The sequence below is a fragment of the Triplophysa dalaica genome, chromosome 3 (assembly GCF_015846415.1).
Source record: "Triplophysa dalaica isolate WHDGS20190420 chromosome 3, ASM1584641v1, whole genome shotgun sequence".
Classification (NCBI taxonomy): domain Eukaryota; kingdom Metazoa; phylum Chordata; class Actinopteri; order Cypriniformes; family Nemacheilidae; genus Triplophysa; species Triplophysa dalaica.
The window spans coordinates 21,519,362-21,545,701 of record NC_079544.1 but is presented as its reverse complement, the minus strand read 5'-3'; the positions used below and the strand labels follow the sequence as shown (position 1 = coordinate 21,545,701).

The following is a 26,340-nucleotide window of genomic DNA, read 5'->3' as shown; positions in this document are numbered from 1 at the left end:
GTAGAACAGCTTTCTCAAGCAGTTTGTGATGCATTTTGGAAACAGGAGATGAGCCCCTGGTCTAATGCGCCCCCTGGCTTGAGAAACCCGTTCTCAAAGACTTACTTTTAGTCATTATTTGGGTAGCACACATATTCTGAATGCCTTCGGCAGAATTCAAATGAACCATTTTAATCTAGATTAATCTAGATTAATTCCAAAATTAATCTAGATTAATCTAGATTAAAAAATATTAATCTATGCCCACCACTAGTATAAATAGAACCCCTGTACACTAGACCTTCACATCAACGGCAACTAGACCTCAGCAAACATGCCTAAGATTCACCCTGAGACCAAAGTTTTGATTATCGAGAGGCTGAAGACCAGATCCACTGCCGATGTGGCAAACACCTTCAATGTGTCTCAGCGTCAAGTACAGAGGATAAAAAGATTTGAAGAGACTGGAGACGTTTTTGACAAGCCCAGGTCAGGCAGACCCCGCAAGACAACTGCTCGAGAGGACCGTTTGTTTGCTCGAAAATCAAAGGCCAGCCCATTTTCCACTGCAGCAGAGCTCCAGGAGACTTTGTCACCTGAAGTCCCTGTGTCAACCAGAACAGTTTGTCGGATTCTGTCTCGAAATGGCCTCCATGGTCGAATCAGTGCCCAGAAGCCAGCACTAAACAAAAGACAATTGAAAAACCGTGTGGCATTTGCCAAGGCCCACATCCTGCTAAAAGGATGGACGCTGGAAAAGTGGCAAAAGGTGGATTTTTCAGATGAATCTTCTGTTGAATTACACCACAGTCGCCGCAAATATTGCAGGAGACCTACTGGAGCCCGCATTGATCCGAGATTCAACCAGAAAACAGTGAAGTTTGGAGGCGGAAAAATCACGGTCTGGGGTTACATCCAGTATGGGGGTGTGCGTCAGGTTTGCAGGGTGGAAGGCAACATCAATAGTCTAAAATACCAAGAAATCTTAGCTACCTCTTATATTTCCATCCATAAAAGAGGCCAAATTCTGCAGCAGGATGGTGCTCCATCGCATACTTCCATCTCCACATCAAAGTTCCTCAAGCCGAAGAAGATCAAGATGCTCCAGGATTGGCCAGCCCAGTCACCAGACATGAACATCATTGAGCATATGTGGGGTAGGATGAAAGAGGAAGGATGGAAGACGAAACCAAACAATATTGAGGAACTCTGGGAGGCATGCAAGACTGCTTTCTTTGCTATTCCTGATGACTTCATCAATAAATTGTATGAATCCTTGCCAAAACGCATGGATGCAGTCCTTCTAGCTCATGGAAGTCATACAAGATATTAAATTTGGATTTCAGAGCACTACTACTTAATTTGCTGACATATTTTTGTATTTGCAGTAAATTTGTTCAATTACTGTATAGGCGACAAAACTTTTGTCTTGCCAAAATTTGACCTTTCTGTCTTGATTAAATGATCAATCTTTTTTCAGTGAAACTGATTTAAAAGTTTAGTTTGCCTTGCCCTGTTGCCTCTTCTCTGTGCTTCCCTACAGTATACGTTGGGGTCCCGGAAAGCTCTCCGACCACCAGGCACCGCCTCCCCGGCGGAGGACGATTCCCCTGATGGGGGCTGCATTCTCTCTCTCTCTCTCTCTCTCTCTCTCTCTCTCTCTTCTCCGTGCTGTCTCTCAATTTCAATTTCATAGTACTTTTTTGGCATGATTGAGTGTTCATACAATATTGCCAAAGCACTGAACATATATCAAAAGACACACAATAAGCACAAAAATTGAGTCAAATTAAACTTAGGTGCTGAGTAAGGTTATAAATATAGAATGAAATATAAAATAAAGTATATGTAAGTAAACAAATGAAATATGGGAATAAAATATCAATATAAAAAGAAGAGTTCATGCAGAAATATGAATGTAATAAGTCAAGAGTGTATATGTGCATTGATTGTAGCAGATGAAGGCAGTAGTTTGTTTCTGAGGGTGTGTAGCTGATAGATGAATGAGCTTTGACATTTGGTGAAAGTGTTTCTCTCTCACATCTTTAAATTGATCATAATGAAGGAGAAAGTGTGTCTCTGTTTTCACCTCACCAGTGTCACTGTGTGCACAGACTCGTTCTTCCTTTGGAAGCCATGTTTGTCTGTGTCTGCCTTTCTCTATGGCCAGACTGTGATCACTGAGTCTGTATTTGGTCAGGATCCGCCTCTGTTTTACATCTCCATCAGTGTAGAGATAATCTGCCTTATTGTATTTTCTGTTTAGGGTCCGATGGCATTCTATTTTTTACTTTGGTTTTTTCTTTCCTTTTCCCAATGATCTAAATATGACATTTTACTTTATTTGACCATTTGGTTTATTCTGATTTGGTTTTGTTTGGTTGTGCCGGTCTGAAGTTTCCGAGCAAGCTGGCAGATGGGACTGGCTTTAGGTCTCAGCTCTTGGGTTCAAAGTGCTTCATATTGAAGTGTGTTCGGAGGACGTGTGTCCCGAATTTGAGGGAATGATTTTGGATGAGTATTATCAGGGGGTATCTGCCTAATTCGTTCCTGCATGCATTGTCTGACAGCAGCACCAGATCATCAACATACAGATTTCACCTCGGAGTTGTTTAACGTGAGACCGGCTGTTGCAGATTGTTCCAGTAACCCGCCTCATTTATATGTTAAAAAGAGTGGGACTTAAGTTGCATCCCTGTCTTACTCCGTGCCCCCGAGTGAAAAATTCTGTTCTTTTATCGCCAATTTTAACTCCTCATTTTTGTTTCCTGTGTAGATGGATTTAATGATGTCATAAGCTTTTCCACCTATACCTGATTGTAGAATTTTATATTATAGGCTGTCATGCCATATTCAATCAAATGCTTTTTTTAAATCAATAAAACATGCATATATACAGAAAGTCTTCCCCAGGATACTGTTCACACAAATGCCTCTGTAGTTATTGGGGTCAAATTTATCTCTGCTGCATTAAGCCTTCATTCCAGGATTCAGGAAAGTGTCCAGATTGTAATATCAGATGAAATAGTTTTAGGAGAGGTTCCTGCATCTCTGAAGGACTGTGCTTTAACATTTCTCTTCTGATGTTTTCTGAACCGAAATTCATCCTAGGTTTTAGATTGTTAAGTGCTTCATTTAATTCTATCAAATTAATCGGATAGTCTAAAGGATTTTGGTTGTTTTAAATTGTCGATTCTAACTGGTTTAGTTTATTTTGTAGGGTTTTCTGATCAGGTGTAAGACTATCTGAGGAGATTTCTCTGAACAGGTTTTTATAGTCTTTCCATAGTTCTCCTTTTTGTATGGCTGGTTATATCCTGGTTTTGTTGTTTATTTATACTATTCCATTTTTCCCAAAATTGATTTATTAATAGAGTCTTGGATTTCATTGAGAGTATGGTTAAGGTAATGTTGTTTTTTTGTAATGGATTAGTCCCTCAGTGCTTCAAAATAGCTTTGTCTGAATTCTGGTTTGTGCGGCTCTCTGTGTTTTAGGTTGGAGAGCTGTCGGAGTTATTTTCTTTTAATTTTACATTCTTTGTCAAACCAGATTTCATCATCAGATTTTAGTTTAGTTTTTTTGTTTTTATATAGTAGGTTAGCTTTAATTATACACCTATCATAAATAAGATTTATTTGATGTACAGAAGTGTTTATGTCTGTTTTGCTAGTTGTAAATTGTGTTATTTGAAATCTATTTATTTGGTTCGAGATCTCTGTTGAGCTTATTGCACTAATAAATTCAGATTCACATTTAGGTGTTGGGTATAGTTTGATCAGATTGCTTGGCTTTTGGTTGGCTCTATGGGGTTGTTGAATTTTCTTTAGGAACACGTTTATTTGACAGTGATCTGAAAAGGTAGACTGTGGTCTCACTGTGAATGCACGTAAAGAGGACGGATTCAAATCTGTTATGGCTAATCAACAACACTAGCACAAGAGCTGAGAAATATAAGTATCGACCTAAATAATTCCCTCGGATCCTACCATTAAGCATATACAGACCTCGACAGAGACACACTAACTTACCGCTTTTCTTGACAATCCTGTCAGGGTTGTTCCGTGAGGTGTTGGTGGGGGTGAGATGTGTCTTGGCTTTCAGGATATGATTATTTCCATGAGTGTCAATAATATCCGATTCTGAGCCTGTCCTGGCACTAAAGTCTCCGCACAGCAGAACATTCCCCTCAGCCTGAAAATGGCTGGTTTCTGTCTGAAATAGATCAAAATGATTGTCATTGTAATATGGTGATTCTGATGGGGGAATCTAAGCTGCACAAATGTAGAGGTCTTTATCACAGTCTATGGTGCCTCTTTTGAGCTTTAGCCAGATATGTGTTGAGTCCTTCTTCTGTGTGGATAAGTTGTTTTTTAAAGTCTCTTTATACCAAATGATAAACCCTCCGGAGTCTCTTCCACTTTTCACACTGTAGTTCTTGAGAGATGGCAGTATAATTTGGTTGAGTTTCGGTTTGTTGCGGTGTGGTTGTTTGCACTGTTATTGGACGACTTTTTGCAGTTGTAAGATTATGATTATGGCTTCTGCATCGTGTGTTCTGGTGCTGTGGGAGGGATGATGGTGTGTCTCTACCAAAAGCTGAATCTTTCAGGTTTTTAGCAAAGGTTCTTCCTCTCTTGGCATAGATGCACATGATTATATAAGTCTTCTGTTGTTTGGATGATGTGCAAAATTGACTGCTGTGAGGCTGGAGCATGCAGAAGTGATCTTCTGGTTAATGTTATTAATCAGGCCAGCTTGGTAGTCCTTTCTGTGGAGCAATGTGGAGATGGTTATGTTGGCCTGTGGGAATGTCCTGTGGGACTTCTTTGCCTTGTTTATGACAGTGTCAGCCACTCTTTCTCTCTTGTTGTAAAGATCGTTGGTTTCAGTGTGGATGATGATGTTCTGTGGGTTGTATAAGTCGGACTGGTGGAGCAGTTGGAGTGCACTGTTGGTTGTAGGGCATCAACATTTGCCAACAGCATGCTTGGGAAAGAGCTTTTGGTGGTGTGGGGATTTTCCAGTTGAGTATATTAAAATTGCATTTTTTGGTGGTTGCAATTTCTGGGCTTGGTGCTTCTGGGAGTGCTGTGGGGTCTGATGTGTGCGTTTCTGAGCTGGCTGTGTGGCAGTGTTGGCGTTGGTCCTCTGACAGTTCTTTGTAGTGGTTTGTTCTTTGTCTGTCTTTGAGCCTGTGGATGAGCATCTTAGAGGGTTCGCTTGAGTGATTTGAATAAAGCTCTCCAGCTTTGCATTAATGATGTGTGTGTGTGTGTGTCTTTTTCTAGATCCTTCTTCAATTTAGACATTTAGGTTTTTTACAGTTGTCTCTAGTACTCCTATTCTGATTTCGTTCTCCTCTTTAAGGGCCTTCATTTCCTCTCTTAGCTGTTCAGGGGTGTCTGCTTCTTGTAGTCAGCTTTCTTTAAATTCGGTAATTTCCATCTGCAGTTGTGAGAGCTATTCCTGAATGCGTTGAATAGACACAGCTGATCTTGATGTGTTGGTTGAGGGGGGGGAGCTTTTTGTGTTTGTGCCAGTGATGCCATTTCTTCATCTGTTGCTGTTGTTGGATGTAGAGAAAACTTCTAATTCTCTGCTAAAACTTTCAGGCTTGCATAGTCTGTATTCTGAGCCCTGAATCATAATAGTACCAGTGTGGTAAAGGTTGATGTTGAATTTTGGTGTGGTGTCCTGATATAGTTGGCTCATGGCTCTGCCCGAGTGGGTCCTGCTCTCTCCTCTGCGAGTTCGCCATCCTGCCGGTCATTGTGTTGCCGGTGGTGCCTGACACTTGGATATTTGTGGACTTGTGTTGAAATAAACTTTTCTGTACCAGTTGTCAATGTCAAGCATTAGAAGACATTGTAAAGAAGTCACAATGCATGTAATACCATACGTCAGTTTGTGGTTATGTTTGCATGAAGCAGCAGAAATGTACACACAAAGAATAAAGCGTAGCTTCTCGATCGTTCCAGAGTTGGGCTCTCTGTGCTTTCACACACGTTTTTGATCCGCACATTTAATTATTTAATTGGTCAATGCTGTTATCATTGTACTGGTTAAAATGTTGTGGTCAATAGTAAAATTGTACACACAGCAGCAGTATCCTTGTTAGATATTTTAAATAATGTATTCTATTCTTAACATGCATCCTTTGACAAGATCTTAAGTTAGTGATTTTGTTATCACTTTGCCAAACGTGTTATAAAATAGTTAACAGTAAAACCCATTTTTGGATTTCTGTCTGTTTTGTATTTTATTGTTTAAGTAAATGCATTTGGGGAATATTCACATGCAGGTAGCTGAGGTTCAGGCCATCAGGCTGAGATTTAAGATCTCAGTGAATTCACGTCTTATTCCATGTGACTTTTCTAATGCTACATTTTCTCATTTAGTACATTTCATGTACACCATTGGTATTTATATTTAATTTGTAACCATCTTCTGTAACATTAAAAAGCAGTGATGTTACAAACCCTTTTTTTCAAATTGTTGTAGTATAATGAGGTAGTCAGAAAATAAGAAAAGTGTACTCTGTCAAAACTAATTTGAATTGCAAAAAGTCTTGGCCTTTGTATTCTCTAAACTGGATTACTGCAATACTCTCTTTGCTGGTCTTCCTGCTCAGACAAAACATTCCAACTGGTTACATTTATGCATTTTGCAGACGATTTTATCCAAAGCGACTTACAGTGCATTCAGTCCATACATGTCTTCTATCTTCTTTACGTTGTTAGCACAATAATCTATCAAATGAGATACTGGACACTGGTTCAGAACGCAGCAGCTCGACTCAACCAGAAGTTCAAAACAGCTGCACATGACATTCCTCTTCATCTCTCCCCACTGGCTTCTGATGAAAGTCCTTATCAGGTTTTAGTCACAAATGCTTGCTCATAAAACGATCCCTGGCTCTGCAACGCCGCCATACTTATGCACACCTTCCTACCAGGGCCGCGAGTCTGAGAAGAGAAAAATATCCTACTAGCCATAAAATATATATATTAAATAATTTATGAAAAAATAATGATCCGTCAATTTAGTCACAGAAAATGTGACAAATGTTGACTGTTTTTTAAAAAAAACACCTTCAGTAACCCTCTATCTTATTATCTTCTATCTATATTATACATGCATTGTGAAAACTACGCACTTATGTATTATTGCCACCCTATGATAAACAGCTTTAATGTTGACCAATTCTTGCTTTGGATAACAGCGACTTAAAGCCTAAATATAATGTACATGTAAAATGTAATTATACCGGCATAGTGGACATTTAGTGTGTTGCACACGTTTCTCAAACACAGAAGCGGGAAACATTTGGATCTGATAAGAGAAACCGAAACCTTGATTTTTATAACCGTCACTGTCTGTGTGCAGCACATGTTGAAATGGCAGAAGCCAGTATTTCAGTGTTTCAGGATCAGTTCAGCTGTTCAATCTGTCTGGATCTACTGAAGGATCCAGTGACTATTAACTGTGGACACAGTTACTGTATGAGCTGTATTACATACTGCTGGAATCAGGAGGATCAGAAGAGAGTTTATAGCTGCCCTCAGTGCAGACAGACCTTCACTCCAAGACCTGCTTTAGGAAAGAATGTGATTCTTGCTGAGATGGTGGAGAAACTGAAGAAAACAAAACTTCAGACTGATGGAGCTGCTCCCAGTTATGCTGGACCTGAAGATGTGGAGTGTGACGTCTGTACTGGGAGAAAACACAAAGCTGTCAAGTCATGTCTGGTGTGTCTGAACTCTTACTGTCAAACTCACTTTGAGCGACATGAAGAACTTCAATCAGGAAAGAGACACAAAGTAACTGAAGCCACTGGAAGACTTCAGGAGATGATCTGCTCTCAACATGACAGACTGCTCGAGGTTTTCTGTCGTACCGACCAGAAATTGATTTGTTTGTTGTGTACGATTGATGAGCATAAAAGCCACGACACTGTTTCAGTTGCAGCAGAGAGAACAGAGAAACAGGTGAACAAAGAAAATACAAAATATATAGAATACATGTCATGAGAAAATAAAATTGTATGTAATAACATATAGTATAGATATAAACCCTTCCCATACAGCCAAGTTATCTGTTTAACAGAGACTTTTGGAGGACAACCAGAGAAAACACCAGCAGAGAATCGAGGAGAAAGAGAAGGAGCTTCAGGATCTCAGAGAGGCTGTGAAGGTAGACAAGGAGAGTTTTGAGTAATACATAGCTGCAAACTAGTTGCTTTTCAGCTAAATTTTCCGTTATTAATCCAAAATAGGTGAACCATGTAAGCCGATTTAGCCTAAACATTGTGTTTAACGTTACATTTGTGCTCGTTATATACACACAAACAGTGCAGTGCCAATACATTACACTATTTGCCTGTTGCCTGTACTTGATGTGGATTACCTCAATTGCAAATAGCCTGTTACATATCATAAAGGGCTGATAAAATACAGCTAAATTACTCCATAGTACGGCTAGTCATGTAACGAATCTAGTTGTGTGTTACGAGATAGAGACTCTAATTCATAGTATGTGAATATTTTTTAAGCCAAATCAAGTTACAAACACCAGGTTAAGTAAATTATTATTTCTCTTTTGATGTCAGGTTAGGGTTACACCTAGAGATGCGCAGATAAGCTAAAATGTCACCCGCATCTGCTGCTTCAAATAAATTATCCACCCGCACGTATAAGTTTCCGACCCGAATCCGATCGTCACTTTAATTACTCAGTCAATTTTATAGCACTGTCTTTGTCTGTAAATGCTTGAATCTAATCTTTCGATTTAGCACATACATGATGTATAAGAGGTTCCAGTCTTATTGCTTTCATATACATACAGTGCCTCACAGCCGTTGCATATTACATACCCGGCACTTGATTCATCCTTGTTAACCCAGGGTGTCCGCGGGTCCTTAAAAAGTCTTAAAAAGTCTTAAATTCCATAATGTGAAAATAAGGCCTTAAATAGCAATAAAATGTCTTAAATCCGCGTTTCAAAGGTCTTAAAAATCCAATCAGACCTACACCATAAAAAATGTATTTTCGTTTTAAAATCATGTCATTATTAGGATATGTCTATTTCTAAAAAAAAATAGGCGGAACCGCAACTAACGCATTAATTCGCGGGGTCATTTGCTAGGCGCGTGGACTGGATATAAGCAATATCTCGCTTTAACCATGGGGAAGTGTAAATATAATGAAAACTGGTTACATAACCCTAATTTTGCGCCGTGGTCCAGTTTGTGGCAATGCTTTCGAAGTCAGGTGTATATTCTGCAAGAAAGTTTTAAAACTCGGAACAATGGGGATCAAATCTTTGGAAACGTACATGCAGTGCGAAAAACACAAAGCGACTGCGGAAACCAGTCGGAGAACACCAGATATTTCTCAGTTTTGTTCCGTTGCGCCCTCCTCAGTACCACTGAGCACTGATCCATGCCTTACTCCGGCATCTGCATCAGCTCAAGCACCGCGGTTTCTACACCAACAGACATCCGAACAACGTTTGGCGCCACCGCAACACTCAAGAGCCGAGGTACTGTGGTCTCTGCATACTGTAACAAAGCACCAGTCCTATAACGCTAACGATGCTGTCGGGGACATTTTTCGAACTATGTTTAACCGATCTGTACAGTAAAAACCCAATGTTCAGGTTATTGTCATGCAGTGTACATTCCTCATGTTACTGCTGTGCAGTTTTTTTTTGTTGGCTGTCAATTTTCTGCCTAACGATTAGTCTTTGCACTATGTTTTGCAATTTATTGTTCTTTCACGCTTTCAATATGTCAATAAACAATGTGTGTTAATGATCGTAATTGGTGGTATTGTTTGCTGTTTGCAAATTTGTTGGTATGTGTAATCAAGTAAGATGTTATGGGAAGGAGGCGGGAACCGGCGAACATTCAACAATTTAAAAAAAATAAACAAAACAATACAAAAATGAAGGTATAAGCCAGCAGCCCCTCGCGGACGACTGCTGACCACACAAAACAGAAACAGCGTCGTCGCTCCACCTTTTATGCTTCCGCTCCTCTGTGAGCTGAACTGGTCCCTCGACCTCAGTATAAAATTGGTCTTAAATTTCATTCTGCATGGTATTAAAAAGGTCTTAAAAAGTCTTAAATCTAACTCTCAGAAACCTGCAGATACCCTGTTTTAGCTCTTTATCTCGCTTCAATCAGGTCCTGCTCTTTATCTAACCCTTTAAAAGGGGTCATATGGCACGGATGTGTTTTTCTGTATCTTTGGTGTGTTATAAGTTGCCCATGCATACCTGCCAACTTTTCAAAAAACCTTGGAGTGAGATTTTGTCAGGAGTGATCAAAATTATGCCGTGCATGCAGCCACACAAGTTGGTGCCTCAGATCTCAGAGAATTGGAATTCATTTGATGTTGTACCCTGCATTCTGGTAGGTTGTGCGGAGGCCCAAATCCGTTGATAGGGGCAGCCTGCTAGAGATGGATAACATTGGTTACATTCTGTGAATCAGACATAGCTGAAGGTCCGCCCCCAGGAAATTTTGGATTAAGTAGATGTGATTTCCTGCATTCTAGTGGATTTTTGAGTGGTCTGCTAAAGATGTGTAATACCTGAACTTATTCTAATTTATGTTCTTCATAATGACTTGTAGGGCCTTCTAGACTTGAGCTGAACAGTCGACCTGAAAAATTATGTTGTGCCTAAATGACTGCCTATGTACCACAATAAAACCTTATTTATAGACCATTGTTTAGGATTTGACCTAGATAGGTTAATTGATATTTTGATTAGAATGGTATTTAACTCATTCTTAACTGAAACCTAGCCTATGTTGTGAATAATTGTATTCTTAAAGGGGTCATTTGACTCGGCTAAAAGGAATATTATTGTTTGCTTTAGATGTAATTCAATGTGTATACACGATTTAAGGTTAAAAACTGTGTATTTTCCACACACCGATCATGTTTGTATCTCCTCTTTGCTCCACCTCTCTGAAACGCGCTGATATTTTACAAAACTCATCGGTCTGAACAGTGAGGTGTGCTATGTTTGGCTAGGTCACTAGTGCAAAGTGATTGGTCTAATACTGCACTGAAATGTAACGTCTCTTACCATATTCGGAACATCAGGCTGCGCAGGCGACGGTACAATGAGATATAAAAGACCACCCACCTTACTTGAGTATACATTTGGGCGGTCTTAGTCAAATCAACGTGATGTACATGCGTGGGATGTGGTTACAAGAGGCGTTTCAGGAAGGTCTGGGTTCACATTCGCTTTTAGATTGCATGTATCTTTTGTTCCGACACTTAATAATTTTATGTGTCTAATACATGCATGGGCAACTACAACACCCCAAAGACAGAGAAAAACACGTATTTCCGCCATATGACCCCTTTAAGAGCGCTTCATGATTAATGTTCAGCCAAAAACGACACAAGATTACTTAGGGAGGGACATTATTCTTCATTCAAAGCCACACACAACAGAAACAAATAAAGGGCAACAAATAAAGTGCTGAAACAGTACAACTTTTTAAGCAATAAAACAGATGAATTTAATGGGTTTAATAACTCTACTCTCAGTTACAAAAACATGCCTACTTCTATTGCTCAAATTTCTTGTATTTATGTTAAATTCTTTGGAATACATACCTGTTTGGTCAAACAGATGAGAAAAAGTCTTCATCCAGACGGAGTCCTTTTCGTTGGACTTTTGATAAAAAGATAAATGTGATAGGAATAAATAAACAATGCTATAACCTCATGTCTTGAGCATGCATTAAACCACAAAGTAAAAAAGATGCTCTCCTGCTGCTTGTTATGACAGCTGAGCTTACATTCACGACAATAAATCGTGTTCAAAGACACGCACACGCGCGCACACACACACACACACACACATAATTTATTTCAAGATTTAAAGTTTAAGAGAGTCAGTACTCAATTGGACGTCATTTCATTGTTACATACCTAGTCTCAGATTCATCATTAGACTTGAGGTGGTAGTTTCTCTCATTGTCTTTCAGGGTTTCTCTTCCCCTGTCGCTAACTTGGGGGTGCAGCAAGCCATCAGCGCCATCTACCGTCGGGGAGTTTGAAAAGGAACGAACGAGTCTCGCCCCACGATCGTTATTTTTTTTGCGTGAGAAATTGGATGTGTGGCGTGAGTGCATGTGAAAATAGAGAAATCCGTGTGTCACACGGCGAAAGCGTGAGAGTTGGCAGCACTGCCATGGATGTTTTAAACATGTAAAATTGCAAAAATTAAAGTGTCGGAAACAAATGACGCATTCTATCTATAAGCAAATACTCGCCCAGACCTGCCAGAAACGCCTTGTGTGACCACACCCCCACAAATCTGCGTCAGTTCGTGGTTTGATTTGACTAAGTACGCAGTTCAATTGCTTTAGAATCTGATGTTCCAAATATGGTAAGAGGCATTTTATTTCCGGAGCATAGGGATCGCGAGACGAGGGCAATGTATTTATTTTTTATGAAAATCTTAAATCCATATTTTTCTCAAAGTTATTGTAATGTGATTAGCTGCTGCTCCATAGGTGTCATGTTGTCCACCTGAAAAAATACTTTGCAGACCAAAAGCCTGAAGAATAGGACAAACCTGAATACACACCAACTCATGTCACCGTGGGGACCAAAATTGAGGTCCCCATGGGCCAAAAATCGTATAAATCGTAAAGAACAATATTTTTCAAAAATCTATAAATGCAAAATGTTTTCTATGATCTATAAGCTTATGGGTAGGGGATAACGTGTGTGCATGTGTGTGAACGTGTGTGTGTGTGTTAACAGCGCTCTGCACAGACAGCAGTGGAGGACACTGAGAGGATCTTTACTGAACTGATCCGCTCCATTAAGAGAAGAAGCTCTGAGGTGATACAGCTGATCAGAGATCAGGAAAAGACTGCAGTGAGTCGAGCTGAAGGACTCTTGAAGGAACTGGAGCAGGAGATTGAAGATCTGAGGAGGAGACATGATGAGATGGAGCAGCTTTCACACACAGAAGATCACATCAGTTTCCTTCAGGTAACACAACACCGACAGTACAACATTACAATAAGATTGTATAGTTTGAAGACAAACTTTATGTTGGCTTGAAAAAGTTGGAAGCAGATTTAGGCCCCGAAGGTTTTAAGTTTAGCCTGATGCTAGGATAATTTAACATGTTGCTAGGCTGGCACGATTTGACACGAATGAGAATGTTTCTCCCATGATTTAGCTGATTTTACATCCTTCATGGTGATCCACTTTTTGTTTCCAATGAATATAATGACCCCATCCTCTTGTCTCATATGACACTGTACTGCAAATATATCCCATCTAGGGCTTTTGTAATGGCAGTCTATGGGCATTCCCTTCACCATTATATGTCTATGGGGAAAATTTGGGTGGTTCTTACTTCCAAGGGGGACAATTTGCACCCAATTGTGAGGTATGTTCTTACAGACCCTGCCAGCCTCAAATTGGTAACCCACAGGTTTCTACGAAATTATCTGTCTGAGTTATGGGCCGTCAAAGTTTGTCACAATGTTAAGTCTATGGGATTTTTGGTGGTTTTGATAGTTTGGTTTTCAAAAACCGGAATCCGGATCAGTTAAAAGAAATAGCAACTCAAGTCAGACCAGTCTAAAGATTTGTGCAACGTTTGGTGGCTGTAGCTTGAAAGCTCTAGGAGAAGTTACAGTCAGAAAATGTACTCTTGGAAGAAGAAGTTGTTTAAATGAAACATCAGTATGTTGGCTTTCTCGAGACAATATAATAAAACATCCTGTTTTCTGTTCAAAATTTGTTAAATGAGTTGTTCAGTTAACTTAGCCAGTCTGCATGGGTTTTTGTCATATTGTAAAATACAAAAAAAAAATTTAAGTAATTAATGTATTTATCAAGTAAACAAAGTCATGTGTGTTTTTTAAACATGATACATCTTTTTTCTTTAAGGAATAAAAAATCTATATTTTATTTGTTGTATTTTAGGTATTAGGGAGGGAACAGCAGCTGTGTTTCCTCAAACTTTTATCTAAAAATGTATGTTTGTGGTGAAAGAAATACTGGTTGATGTGGTGTGGAATTTAATAACACATGCTTTGTTATATTCTGTTCATGTAGAGTTTTCCGTCTCTCTCCGAATCTCCTGGACCTACAAACAACATCTCTGTCAGTTCTCTCCTCTCCTCTGATGATGTGAGAAAATCTGTCACTCAGTTGAAAATTAAGGTGGAGGATTTATGTAAAGAAGAAATTGGGAAGATATCTGACAATGGTAAAAAAAAAACTTTGACCTATACTGTCAGAAATGAGTTCTGCAATAGCGTAATATAACATTGTATCCACCTTACTTTCAAACGCGGAAGTGATATGATGTGCTATTAATGTTCAAGACTGCCCTTTCATTAGCCGGCATGTTAGATACGATAATGTTGTGGAAGGACATACAAAACATTTATAAGTACTGGTAACTATTAAGCACACCCATGGAGGGAGGATGAAATCAAGATCAACTAATTTTTTTCTGTATTTACGGGTCTTGAATGCGCAATTTTAAAAGCACTGATGCATTTCAGTACTGTGGGTTAATTCATTAAGATTGTGATAGTAAAAGATCATGTTCCTTGTATACTGTACACTTTAAAAATAAAGCCTGCTCCTAGAGAGCCACCGTTCTGCAGACTCAGCTCCATCCCAGCTTCAGCACACCTGTCTGTAATTATCAAGCAACCCTGAACACCCCACCATAGAACAACTATTTTTGTCTAAATGGTCCATAAAGACCCTTTAACATCCAAAGAACTGTTCTGTTCTTTGTGAAAAAAAAAGGTTCTTCCGATTATAGCTTGATAAGAAAGAGATGGTTCTTTAAAGAACCTTTGACTAAATGGTACTTTGTGGGACCAAAAATGATTCTTCAATGGCATGCATCTAAAGTGCTTTCCCACCCAATAAGTTCAGGAACAAAGTTCCGGAACGAGCTGTGGTTCATCAACTAAGTTTTCCCTCTGACCACTTCCCAGATCGCATTCACACCGGCAAAAGGAATTAGGAACGGCGTCATTTAAGCATGTTCGTTCGAGCAAAGACAAACAACCGAATTTCGGCCAATCAGCATTTGCTTACGTCCAAGGTTGTTCCTATCCTGCTGGTTTAGACCCTTTAAGCTGTGTTCATGTTTTATAGTCTGTTGAGTGCTGGTTTATTAAAGTCAAGGTGGACCAAATGTCTGAGTATTTTACAGGAACTGCTGCCCCAACACAACAGCACAAATGTGTCATGAAACTGACAGAAACAGAACCCAAATGCAGACAGCTCTTCAGCAAAATACATTTATTTAACATGGACAAAACAGAACTCAAAATCCCTTGAGGGGAAAACAAGAATAACATTGTATAACATAACAAAACTCAAGACTTAAAACTGAACTTAAATTAACTTGGGACAGGATAATTACACAAATGTCTCCAGTCTTTCTGTATTCATTAATAAATGCCATCCAGAAAAAACTACACATGCATGCAAAGACCAGAATTCTCGCACATTCAAGTTAATAAATTGAGGCACCCGCACTTGGTGGATAAAGGTGGATAAAACTGCACAGCATGGGAAAATGACTAAGCTGTTACATACGAATTAAACTAATTATGTCACTTCTGTTCTCTTAGTTTCAATCATTGAAAATATTACCACCAATGAATCTATGACCAGGATAGAGATCCTACAAGGTAAGACACATCATCTCAAAAACATTTAGTACATATAAAACAGTAAAACATGTTATCTCAACACACCAAATAGAAACTGTATATTGGTTGGTTCCCCACATAAATCACACACAGTTGCCTGCCCTGGAAAAATAGCAAACGACTTCAACATATGATTAATTTGATCTTCCTCAGATTTCCGGCTGTTCTCTTTTGATCCAAATACAGTAAATGAGAAAATCTGTCTGTCTGCGGAGAACAGTGTGGCTATTGACACTGACAGAGTCCAGCAGTATCCTGATCATCCAGACAGATTTAATCATTATAATCAGGTGTTGTGCAGAGAGAGTGTGTGTGAACGCTGTTACTTGGAGGTCGAGTGGAGTGGTTGGGTGAGAATATCACTGTCATATAAAAGTATCAACAGGAAAGGAGAAAAACGTGACTGTGTATTTGGATGTAACAATGAGTCCTGGAGTTTGTTGTGTTCTCCCACCAAATGTTCATTCTGGCACAATTATAAACGGACTGAACTCCCAGTAGTGTCCAGTTCTTGTAGAATAGGTGTGTATGTGGATCACAGTGCAGGAATTCTGTCCTTCTACAGCGTCTCAGACACAATGACCCTCCTCCACAGAGTCCACACCACCTTCACTCAACCTCTCTATCCTGGATTTGGGTTACGTAAGAGCTCAAACGTAAAACTGTGTGATTTTTTTATTTCGATTTTGCCTTAAACATAAATATCTTTAAGATAGCTTTCTGTTGGAGATTATTCTGTGTAGATACTTATACTTTAATGTAAAACTCGACTTTGGATTCTTGTATTTTTTAAATCTCATTGTTGAAGTTAATGTCTTCATTAGGCAGATTTGTTGTACAGTATGATGTATAATTTCCATTTCTATCACCTTCATGGACAACTGAGGTTCAGGTCATTAAGCCAAGCGACCTCTATATCATTTCTCTTTCTCTTTACCATATAGCTTTTGAAAAGACATTTTGTCGATTCTGCCTGCCTTTCTTTATTTACTAAGGTAGTACATTTCAATGACTTCATTTATGTATCTAATTTTTAACCATTTAATGTAACATTATAGAACAAAATCCTCAATAAACCCTTTACTTTTAATAAACCATGTTTTTAATTATTTTGCATTACTATTAATTTCACATATGTTTTCCCACATAGTTTACTGTTCTAACTTTTTAATTCATAATAAGTGGTATAAGTAGCAGAAAGTTTTGGGGGTCCTTATCTCGAAATATCTCCAGAGAGACCCAAGAAGACGATATAATTTTGGTGAATGAGAAATGTTTTCTCTCTTCCTCCCATTCTTCTTTAACTAAATTTTAGATAAACAATTCTCACACAGCTAACAAACCGAGAAATATTTATTGAAGACTGAACGTTAAGTGTAACATGAAAAGTAAAACAAGAAGAGTGAAGTGAGAAATACTTCTAGCCTAGGTGTTATTGTGTTTGTTAGACTGGCGCCTAGTGGACATTAAGTATGTGAACAAGCAAGCTCTTTGCACTTTGTACACGTTTCACACACAGGAAAAGGAAACAGTGAAGCTGAAGAGAAAAAAAACGAAACTTGTTTTTACAAGCGTCGCGGTATTTGTGCAAACAGTGAAATGGCGGAAGCAAGTATTTCATGGGTTCAGGATCAGTTCAGCTGTTCAATATGTCTGGATCTACTGAAGGATCCAGTGACTATTAACTGTGGACACAGCTACTGCATAAGTTGTATCACAAACTACTGGAATCAGGATGATCAGAAGAGAGTTTATAGCTGCCCTCAGTGCAGAAAGACCTTCACTCCAAGACCCGCTTTGGGGAAGAATGTGATTCTTGCTGAGATGGTGGAGAAGCTGAAGAAAACAAAACTTCACATTGGTCGAGCAGCTTCAAGTTATGCTGGACCCGGGGATGTGGAGTGCGACGTCTGTACTGAGAGAAAACACATTGCTGTCAAGTCATGTCTGGTGTGTCTTGAATCTTACTGTGAAACTCATTTGAAACAACATGAAGCTTTTCGCACAGAAAGGCAACACAAAGTAACTGAACCCACTGGACGACTTCAGATGATCTGCTCGCAGCATGACAGATTGCTGGAGGTTTTCTGTCGCACCGATCAGAAATGTATTTGTTTGCTGTGTACGATGGATGAGCATAAAAACCACGACACTGTATCAGCTGCAGCAGAGAGAACAGAGAAACAGGTAATGCGAAAAAACTTTTCATCTTAACGTGTCAAAAATATGTAATATTTTTTCCCGTCATTGTGTTGCTAGCATTATATGATCACGCGTTTAGTCATGCATATCGCTTTAAACAATTTGAGCAGGATTTTAAAGGCTTGCTTTGACGCGTCCAGTATAGATACACGGGTCCATTAACATCAACTCTTGAACACAGTGCACAAACATCAAGCTTTCTTTCCTGCTTGAATGAAAAAAAACAACACACAAGATGATGCCATTAAGCACATTTATTGAGTATCTTCGTATAAGATTGTAAACAGCGTTGCAGCCTGTTCACGCGCTCACACCCCACGCCTTGTATTTCTCACGCTGAGAAACAAGGGATAACTCGTACCGCTTTATAAAATTAATGGACGAGGCAAATGAAATGTGAAGATGAACAAAACGTGTTTTACAGCATTACGTTCAGGTCCGATCACGGCGCATCAAATACGTTTTCCGTGTTCACCGCGCTGAGCATCACAACCAATCATAGACAGCTCATGAACGTAATGACCAATCAGAAGTTTAGATGAGTCACCGGCGTAGAAGAGTTTTGTTGCAGCTCGCTCGCAAAGAGCAGCAGATACGCTCAGTCAGACCGATTTAGTGTATTATAACGGGGGTTTTATGCAGATTGTTTCATCATGTATAATGCGAGATTATAACTGAAGTTTGTGACTGTTTTTCGCTCGCTTTTTGTTTGTTCTCAGATTCTTTTTGATAATATGTTGCTATGACTCAAAGATATGAGCATTAGTCTTAAAGGGATAGTTCACTTAAAAATAGAAAATTCTGGCATCATGTACTCAACCTCAGATTGTTCCAAACCTGTACAAATGTCTTTGTATTGCTAAACACAAAGGAATGTATTTGGAAGAATGTCAGTAACCAAAGAGATATCATCCCCCGTTTACTGCCATTGTAGGAAAAGTAAAAATGGAATCAATGGTGATTATATCTGTTTGTTTGTGTCTTAATCGTCTATGTTTAATGTATAACTTGCACTTTAAATTACAATTAAATTACATTGATCTTACCGTATGTAAAACTGGTGTACATTTGACAAGCATTGAACAGCAATAAACCATGTCATTTGTATCTCAGTGGTTAGAGTATGGCGCTAGCAAGGCCATGTTCATGGGTTCTATCCCAGGGGATTGCACATACTTGGATGCAAATGTATAGTTTAATGCAATTTAAGTTGATTTGGATAAAAATGTCTGCTAAATGCATAAATGTTGATAACATTTTCCAGTATGCAGTTTGGTATTATTCTTATTGGTTGAAGTAACTGATTAAATTAGTTGAAGACAATCCATATTAAAGACAATGCGCATTTAATACTTTACCTTAGCTTTGGCTACCTAAAATAAAGAAAAGTACCAGAGATGTATTTTATTATTTTATATTCATCATTAATGTTCTTTTCAGCTATACTAAGACTTTATCTTAAAGCAGAGCACTCTAGTTTACACTTCAGTCATGTTTTACACACACAGCTTGTCATATATGCTCAGGACACATTGAGCGCTGCTTGTTTGGGGACACATTTCTTTTTGTTTTGATACATAATTTAAAATAATAATTTCATCAGGTTCACTAATCTATACAATTCTTATTTGTGCTGGTGAATTTATAGTAAAATTAAAACTTTGGGAGGGAGAAAATTGGGTGGGGCTGAGGGCCTTTTTAAAGCCCAATAAAAGTAAAATGAATGCTCTTAATTATACTTTAATGTTCAATGGCTATAAATAATGTTACAATTATTTTATAAAGACATCATTAGTATTAGACCATTGAGATCAGTAATGCAGGTTTTCATTCATAAAACGATGAGATTAATGAAATATAAAAAATAGACTTCATGTTGTTTCTATATTAATTTGGATATTTAACGTGAAAATACTAGAATATAAAAGTATATTTTAAAAACATTTATGTTATGTGACATGATATTTGTTATTTATCTGTTCAACAGAGACTATTGGAGGACAATCAGAGAAAGCACCAGCAGAGGATCGAGGAGAAAGAGAAGGAGCTTCAGGATCTCAGAGAGGCTGTGAAGACACACAAGGTGAGTTTTGAGTAATAGAGAAACATAAAAGCTGCTGTTTCAGACACAGACACGGGCTCAGTCTGATTCTTGTTTGTGTGTTTGTTTGTGTGTGTGTGTGTGTGTGCGTGCATGTGTGTATGTGTTTGTGGTAACAGTGCTCTGCACAGACAGCCGTGGAGGACACTGAGAGGATCTTAACTGAACTGATCCGCTCCATTGAGAGAAGACGCTCTGAGGTGATACAGCTGATCAGAGATCAGGAAAAGACTGCAGTGAGTCGAGCTGAAGGACTCTTGAAGGAACTGGAGCAGGAGATTGAAGATCTGAGGAGGAGACATGATGAGATGGAGCAACAGTTGCGAACAAAAGATCAAATCCGTTTTCTCCAGGTAGCTTAACACTAAGCAGTATATATATTACTATAAATATATCTTGACTTTAAAATTAGATGGTTTAAGTACTGACATAATTGACAAATTGATACAGCTGATAAAAATACAGACATACTGATAACATGTAAATTGATACAAAGATAATAGATATTAACAAGATGTGCCACTGCTGTCGCAAACCCATCATTCCTTTTGGAAGGGCTCATCCCTATGGCCTAATCCCTTCGAGAGAAAGCCTTCGAAGGGATAAAGGGTGGAGGGGACCAAATAATAGTTTTTGAAGTGCCTGTCTGCATCATCATCCTGTGCCCCTAAGGGGGCTGAATTGTCATGCAAAGATCAAGGTAAAGAATCATGGGGGAGTTAACAGTTGGACCCATCAAAACCCTTTATTCCAAAGGGCCCTTTGAAGTGCGCAGTTATGAGCACCTAGGTTTGGAATGACCCTCTAATACTCCGAATTGCCCTCTGACGGGCTATACATCCTGCTCGGAATGCACCATATGAATGTGGAGGGAATGCAACGCTCAATACCCCAGGCATGACATATTTTTCTATTTCAAAACATGAGTTAGCAATTTATCGCTTCGTATCCATCGCAAAAGTCAAAGTTTTTTTGACTTTTTATTTTTGCTTAAATGCCTAAAATAAGGTCTATGGTTAACAAAACCTCAATATTTTTTTATGACAACACATCAGATATCACCACTGTTGGTTGTAACAACTTACAAAATTATTTGTTATTTTAATTTAATTACATTTCACTTGAAAAATGAAAGTAAGGAATTACCCAATTTTATTTTTGAAATACAGTTATTTCCGATGTAATTAAAGGTTAAATACTTTAGTTAGTTTGTGTGTAATGTTGCTGTTAAAGCATTAACAATATCTGCACAATGATAAAGCTCAAAGTTCAGTGCCAAGCGAGGTATGGTCTTTAACAGAATTAGCTTTTCAAGGACTTCAAAAATGGCTGGAATCTTACTACAGCCCTCCACTTCCAGGGTACATGATGTCACTTTTCTGAGTGCTTTTAATAATGTACGCCTAAAGGAATATGCCAAAAAAGGGGCGAGGTCGTCCTTAGAGAAGTGTAAGAGCCGCTGAAGTGGTGTTTGGTTATCGGAGATTGTAAACATTTGACTGAGCAACGTGCTAAACTACTTTCACTTTCATCACAGTCCTACAGCTGGTAATAATAATTCAGCTACACCATTAAAGATAACCAACGTTCAAATAACAGCTTCCATGACTATCACACTGACTGTGAAAGCTGTTCTGTGTAATACACTGATATAGTGTGTGTGTGCGGACAAAGCATACCTCTAAAACACTTCTATGAATAGTCCATTGAAGTCCTGCTTGCAAATATCTCCTGGTCAATCTGCTTGTTTTATAATCTAACTCTGGTCCAATATAAAAAGACAAAACTAACGGTTCTGTTATTAGTGTTATTTACTATAACAGGTCTGTCGCCATTCGGTCCGGTGTCATTTCCCTCGCCATAGTAGGGAAAAAATTGTGATCTCTAACAAAGATTGACGTTTTCAGATGCACTAGCAGACCTCCATTGCACTTCGATCGATCTGCATGTTATTACCTGATGAAGTGAAGTTGACGCCCTTGTTACTGTTTATTGCTAAAAGCTAAAGTTTATGAATACATGTGCACTGAGAGGGGCACCGACCAATCACAACAGCCTGAGAAGCGCAAGCTCACTGATATGGTATGGGTAGGACATCACACACTCTAAGCAGGGATACAATCATGACAGACCTGGTCAGATTTACCAATCCGAGCGTTTCGTAAGGAGGGACTTTATATATATCGGAAGAAATCCAGTCGTTTTGTTAGAAAAGAGACAGCGGTGAACAATAGACTTGAAATATGTGAAATATGAAGCATTTTTTTTTTATTAGAAACATGAACATCCATTGTTAAACACCCAAAAAAACATAAATCAAAGCCTCAAAAACAGCAAAAGACTGGATCCTTTAAACTAAATACTTTACCTCAAAATTCAACGTCGTCATGCAAAAAATTCTCACAAATAATGTAACATGGTAACAAATCTTTAAAAAACGTGAATGGGGGTTCATTCATGGAATAATTAATTACCAGATAAAATTGTGTTGTGGTGACCGTGGTGTTGGCTGTTTTTAGCCTCATGTCAGCATTTTACTGCTTTGAATTTGAAGATGCAGAAATATAGGCAGATAAATGTATTTCTAATGAGCCTGTGTAGACAATTACACTTGTGAAAATCCCCACATGATTTCCAAAAGACTCACCAAGTGCAAACACAAAACAAATTTACACAACAGATTGTAGGTTTGGGTGCTCAGTCGAGCTACAAAAACCTGTTATGAATTCTACGTTGTATTTGTCCAGTAAACAAGGTCATAAGATGATTTAGGGAGGATTGAGTAACAATATTGATTCCGACTAATTTTATTTGTTCTTTATGTTTTGTGTCTTTATGACACTTAAAGAGGTTCACATGATTTCAGGATTTTTTACTTTAAAAAACATCATGTTCTTATGTCTTATGTCGATGTCTATATTTGAAATTAATACCATCTTCAAAAATGTACACGGTCAAATTAGATACCAATGATACGCACCTATAGTGGCCGGCTATTCATTCTCAGAACTTAAATTGACACTTCTTCGCTCCTCCTCAGCCTGTGTAAACAGAGCTGTAAACCAACCTGTCTGTGAAGATCTGAAGTCAAAATATGTTTAAGAAATCTCTATAAATTGAGTTTGAGAAATTGAGTTTGATGTCATGCTATTCGATTCTTTTCTATTTAGACATTCAAGTCCCTCTCTGCCTCACCTGGATCTACAGACAAAATAATCTTCAGTTCTCTCCTTTCTTTTGATGATGTGGGGAAATCGGTCACTGAATTGAAAGAAAAGCTGGATGATTTCTGTAAAGAAGAGATTGAAAAGATATCTGGCAAAGGTGAAAATCATTAACAACAAAGACTTTACCTGCCGTAGTACAACATATAACTTTTAACATGAGTATGATTTTACATTAGATTCACACTCATCATCACTTTATTTCTTTAGTTTCATACGTTGAAATTGTTCCCATCAATGAACCCAAGACCAGATCGGAGCTCCTACAATGTAAGACAAGTCGTAATTTAATACAGTATTACATTGTCAAAACAATAATTTCAAATAGACACTGTATATAACTTCAGCAACCAAAACATTTCCAGGTTGTGAGCAGAGGTTTTAGATGATTGGATATCATGTCTGGCATTTAAACCATTTTAAGAGAAAGAGATTTACTCTCACTAAAAGTTAAATGTATTTAATATTTTTCAGATTTCCATCGGTTCTCTCTGGATCCAAATACAGTACATGAGAAAATCTGTCTGTCTGCGGAGGACAGTGTGGCTACCTGCATAAGAACAGTCCAGCAGTATCCTGATCATCCAGACAGATTTAATCACATTGAGCAGGTGTTGTGTAGAGAGAGTGTGTGCGGACGTTGTTACTGGGAGATTGAGTGGAGTGGAGATTCGGTGGATATAGCAGTGTCATATAAGAGCATCAGAAGGAAGGGAGATGAAGATGAGGGTGATGGCGAAGAAGATGAGTCTGCATTTGGAGGTAATGATCAGTCCTGGAGTTTGGAGTGTTCTCCCTCTGAATGTTCATTCTGGCACAATAACATGGAGACTAAACTCCCAGCAGTGTCCAGATCTTCTAGAATAGGAGTGTATGTGGATCACAGTGCAGGAATTCTGTCCTTCTACAGCATTTCTGACACAATGACCCTCATCCACAGAGTCCACACCACATTCACTAAACCTCTCTATCCTGGATTTTGTTTAGATGAGACCTCAACAGTGAAACGGCATGATTTAACTAAATGAAAGCTAGACACTAAGATATTAATTTATCTAAACCACTTGTTTTACAAGTTATCAAACAAAAATAAACTAAAGCTGTCAATGTTAAATCATCTTAGAATCATCGTCATCGTCATGTTCTTGTGATTTATTTCATGATGAATATTGTCTGTATGAGAAGCAATGTTAGGAACGATTATACACAATACAGTACAAATACTGTAATATTACATGTACTTTTTATTACATCATTTGACTAATTATCGAATAAGTTGTAGATATTCTTTTTTGTTATAACCAAGCATTTGATTACACGTTTTACTGTAAGCCTTGTCTTAGTTTTTTTTCCAAGAAAATCTTTGCATTTGTGTGAATTTCTGTATGATTCATAATAAAAAATGTATCTCAGTCACAGTGGTTATCAGGGGCACCTTTTCTGAGGGCCATGCAAGATCAGTATTGGCGCCACCCCAATATAGAAAACACTCAACAAATAAAAAATCTGCAAACAAGTTGTATATTTGGAGTCCTTCTAGTTACTTTTAACATAGTATGAAGGCGAAAATCACATTTGTACCTATAACAGAAGCATAAAGGTTTACTTTTATATAAACACTTTTCCAACTGCTTCACAGTGTGACAGACACAATTCTACAATCGGAAAACTAATGAAACAACGGGGTAAAAAGAAGCAAAAGTACTTAGTTTATCTTCATACATACACAATAAATTAGGGCTGAAACTAACGATTATTTTGATCATTTTTTTTTATTGACAGGTTGTCAATTGTTTAACCAGCTAAACAATTTTTATTTGATCCTTTGCTTTATAACAACTAAACAAAACCCCAAATAAGGCTATTTGTTGTATGCATTGAAAGTTGATTTCATTTATGTAGTCTAGAATTTTGACAAAAATATATAAAAGAGCTTGTCCAGTTTTAAACAGTAACACTTCTTTAAATATACATATAAGTAATTTAGCCCATTAGAGATGTGCTGGTGAGGAAATAGACCTAATTTGATCTTCAAAGTTATACATTTACATGATCCCTTTCCTTGAACAAAAGGTATTATCAACATTATTTTATTATCGGAATAAGACGAATGAGACGTATCGCATGACATACTCCCGTTGTACAGTATATGTAACGCAAACAAACGCTCTTTGTTTTTTCCCCACTAGGCCTAAAACGAATGCTTTGTCTCTTCTGTGAATACCTGACAGACAAATGGAAAAAAAACACTAACCCTTTCTCTCAACAGGTAGTGGTCTAGCTTTTGTTGAAACCAGTAACTTTGTATATGCACCTAATGTATTATGTATGACATATCGCTTGTTGCTCCCTTTCTCTTTGTAAGTCGCTTTGGATAAAAGTGTCTGCTAAATGACTAAATGTAAATGTTTCTTTTGCGCTCTTGTCTCTGTCATCCTGTCAATCATTGCTGTTTCACGGTCCTCACGCAATCTCTCCTGTACTCTGTGCTGCGCGCTGTTTGCAGAAGACGCATCTGCTCGCGTTATATGAAGAACACGGTCCTGACGTTCAAACTACACATGCAGCTCGCGTCGCGTCGACATATGTGGAAAATGCGTCCGACGTTTAACATAGAACCAGATAACTAGCTTATTTGCGTGATAGTGGGAGACTTAGCTTTAACAACCGTCTCAAACTCTCCCGAATGTAACTATGAAGCTCCTTCGCAAACATAGACTTATTTTATAAGCGACAAAGATGTAGGCCTAGAGATGAACTATTGTATTATGATATGGACTACCTATCTGGCAACGTTAAATAACTTAAAAAATGACATACATAAAATGATAATCGATATTTATCGCTTAGACAGTGTTTTTACTTGTTTTCCGTTTTCATTTTTTGTTGTGCGCTTTGGGAAGTTTCTTTGCTCGATCCATTTGGTCATTTGACTAAGAGATGATCAGTTTTCAGGCGTTGAGTTTAGTGAGGGAAAGTGATGCTTTGGTTACAAATCTCTTGTGCACAGATCACTTGAAAATAACATTTCAAAATCCTTAGATCTGATATTTCATGATGAATATTGTCAGAAATATCTGATAAAGTGCCACCA

At 38.2% G+C, this 26,340-nt stretch overlaps 1 protein-coding gene, 1 long non-coding RNA gene and 1 pseudogene across 2 annotated transcripts; 2 read left to right on the top strand and 1 right to left on the bottom strand.

Annotated features, from left to right (window-relative positions):
* Positions 1 to 6,829: 6,829 nt before the first annotated feature.
* On the bottom strand, positions 6,830 to 12,063 carry LOC130417730 (uncharacterized). Its single transcript, XR_008906215.1, has 7 exons — positions 11,938 to 12,063; positions 11,620 to 11,677; positions 10,259 to 10,437; positions 8,065 to 8,165; positions 7,759 to 7,933; positions 7,501 to 7,688; positions 6,830 to 6,945 (listed from the first exon to the last, which is right to left on the bottom strand). It is a non-coding gene; the product is annotated as an uncharacterized LOC130417730 (long non-coding RNA).
* Positions 6,944 to 16,816, top strand: LOC130417729 (tripartite motif-containing protein 16-like protein; annotated as a pseudogene).
* Positions 16,817 to 17,272: 456 nt separating this feature from the next.
* LOC130417722 (tripartite motif-containing protein 16-like protein) lies at positions 17,273 to 24,746 on the top strand. The gene is made up of 6 exons (XM_056743445.1): positions 17,273 to 17,906; positions 19,909 to 20,004; positions 20,142 to 20,375; positions 23,193 to 23,346; positions 23,457 to 23,516; positions 23,721 to 24,746. The coding sequence occupies exons 1-6, from the start codon at positions 17,319 to 17,321 to the stop codon at positions 24,272 to 24,274; spliced, it is 1,686 nt and encodes a 561-aa protein (XP_056599423.1). The 5' UTR covers positions 17,273 to 17,318; the 3' UTR covers positions 24,275 to 24,746.
* The last annotated feature ends 1,594 nt before the right edge of the window (positions 24,747 to 26,340 follow it).

Coding starts and splice junctions, on each gene's coding strand:
- LOC130417722 (XM_056743445.1), top strand. CDS start 17,319: ATGGCGGAAGCAAGTATTTCATGGGTTCAGGATCAGTTCAGCTGTTCA. Junction 17,907..19,908: donor CAGAGAGAACAGAGAAACAG/GTAATGCGAAAA, acceptor TCTGTTCAACAG/AGACTATTGGAGGACAATCA. Junction 23,347..23,456: donor TGAAAAGATATCTGGCAAAG/GTGAAAATCATT, acceptor TTATTTCTTTAG/TTTCATACGTTGAAATTGTT.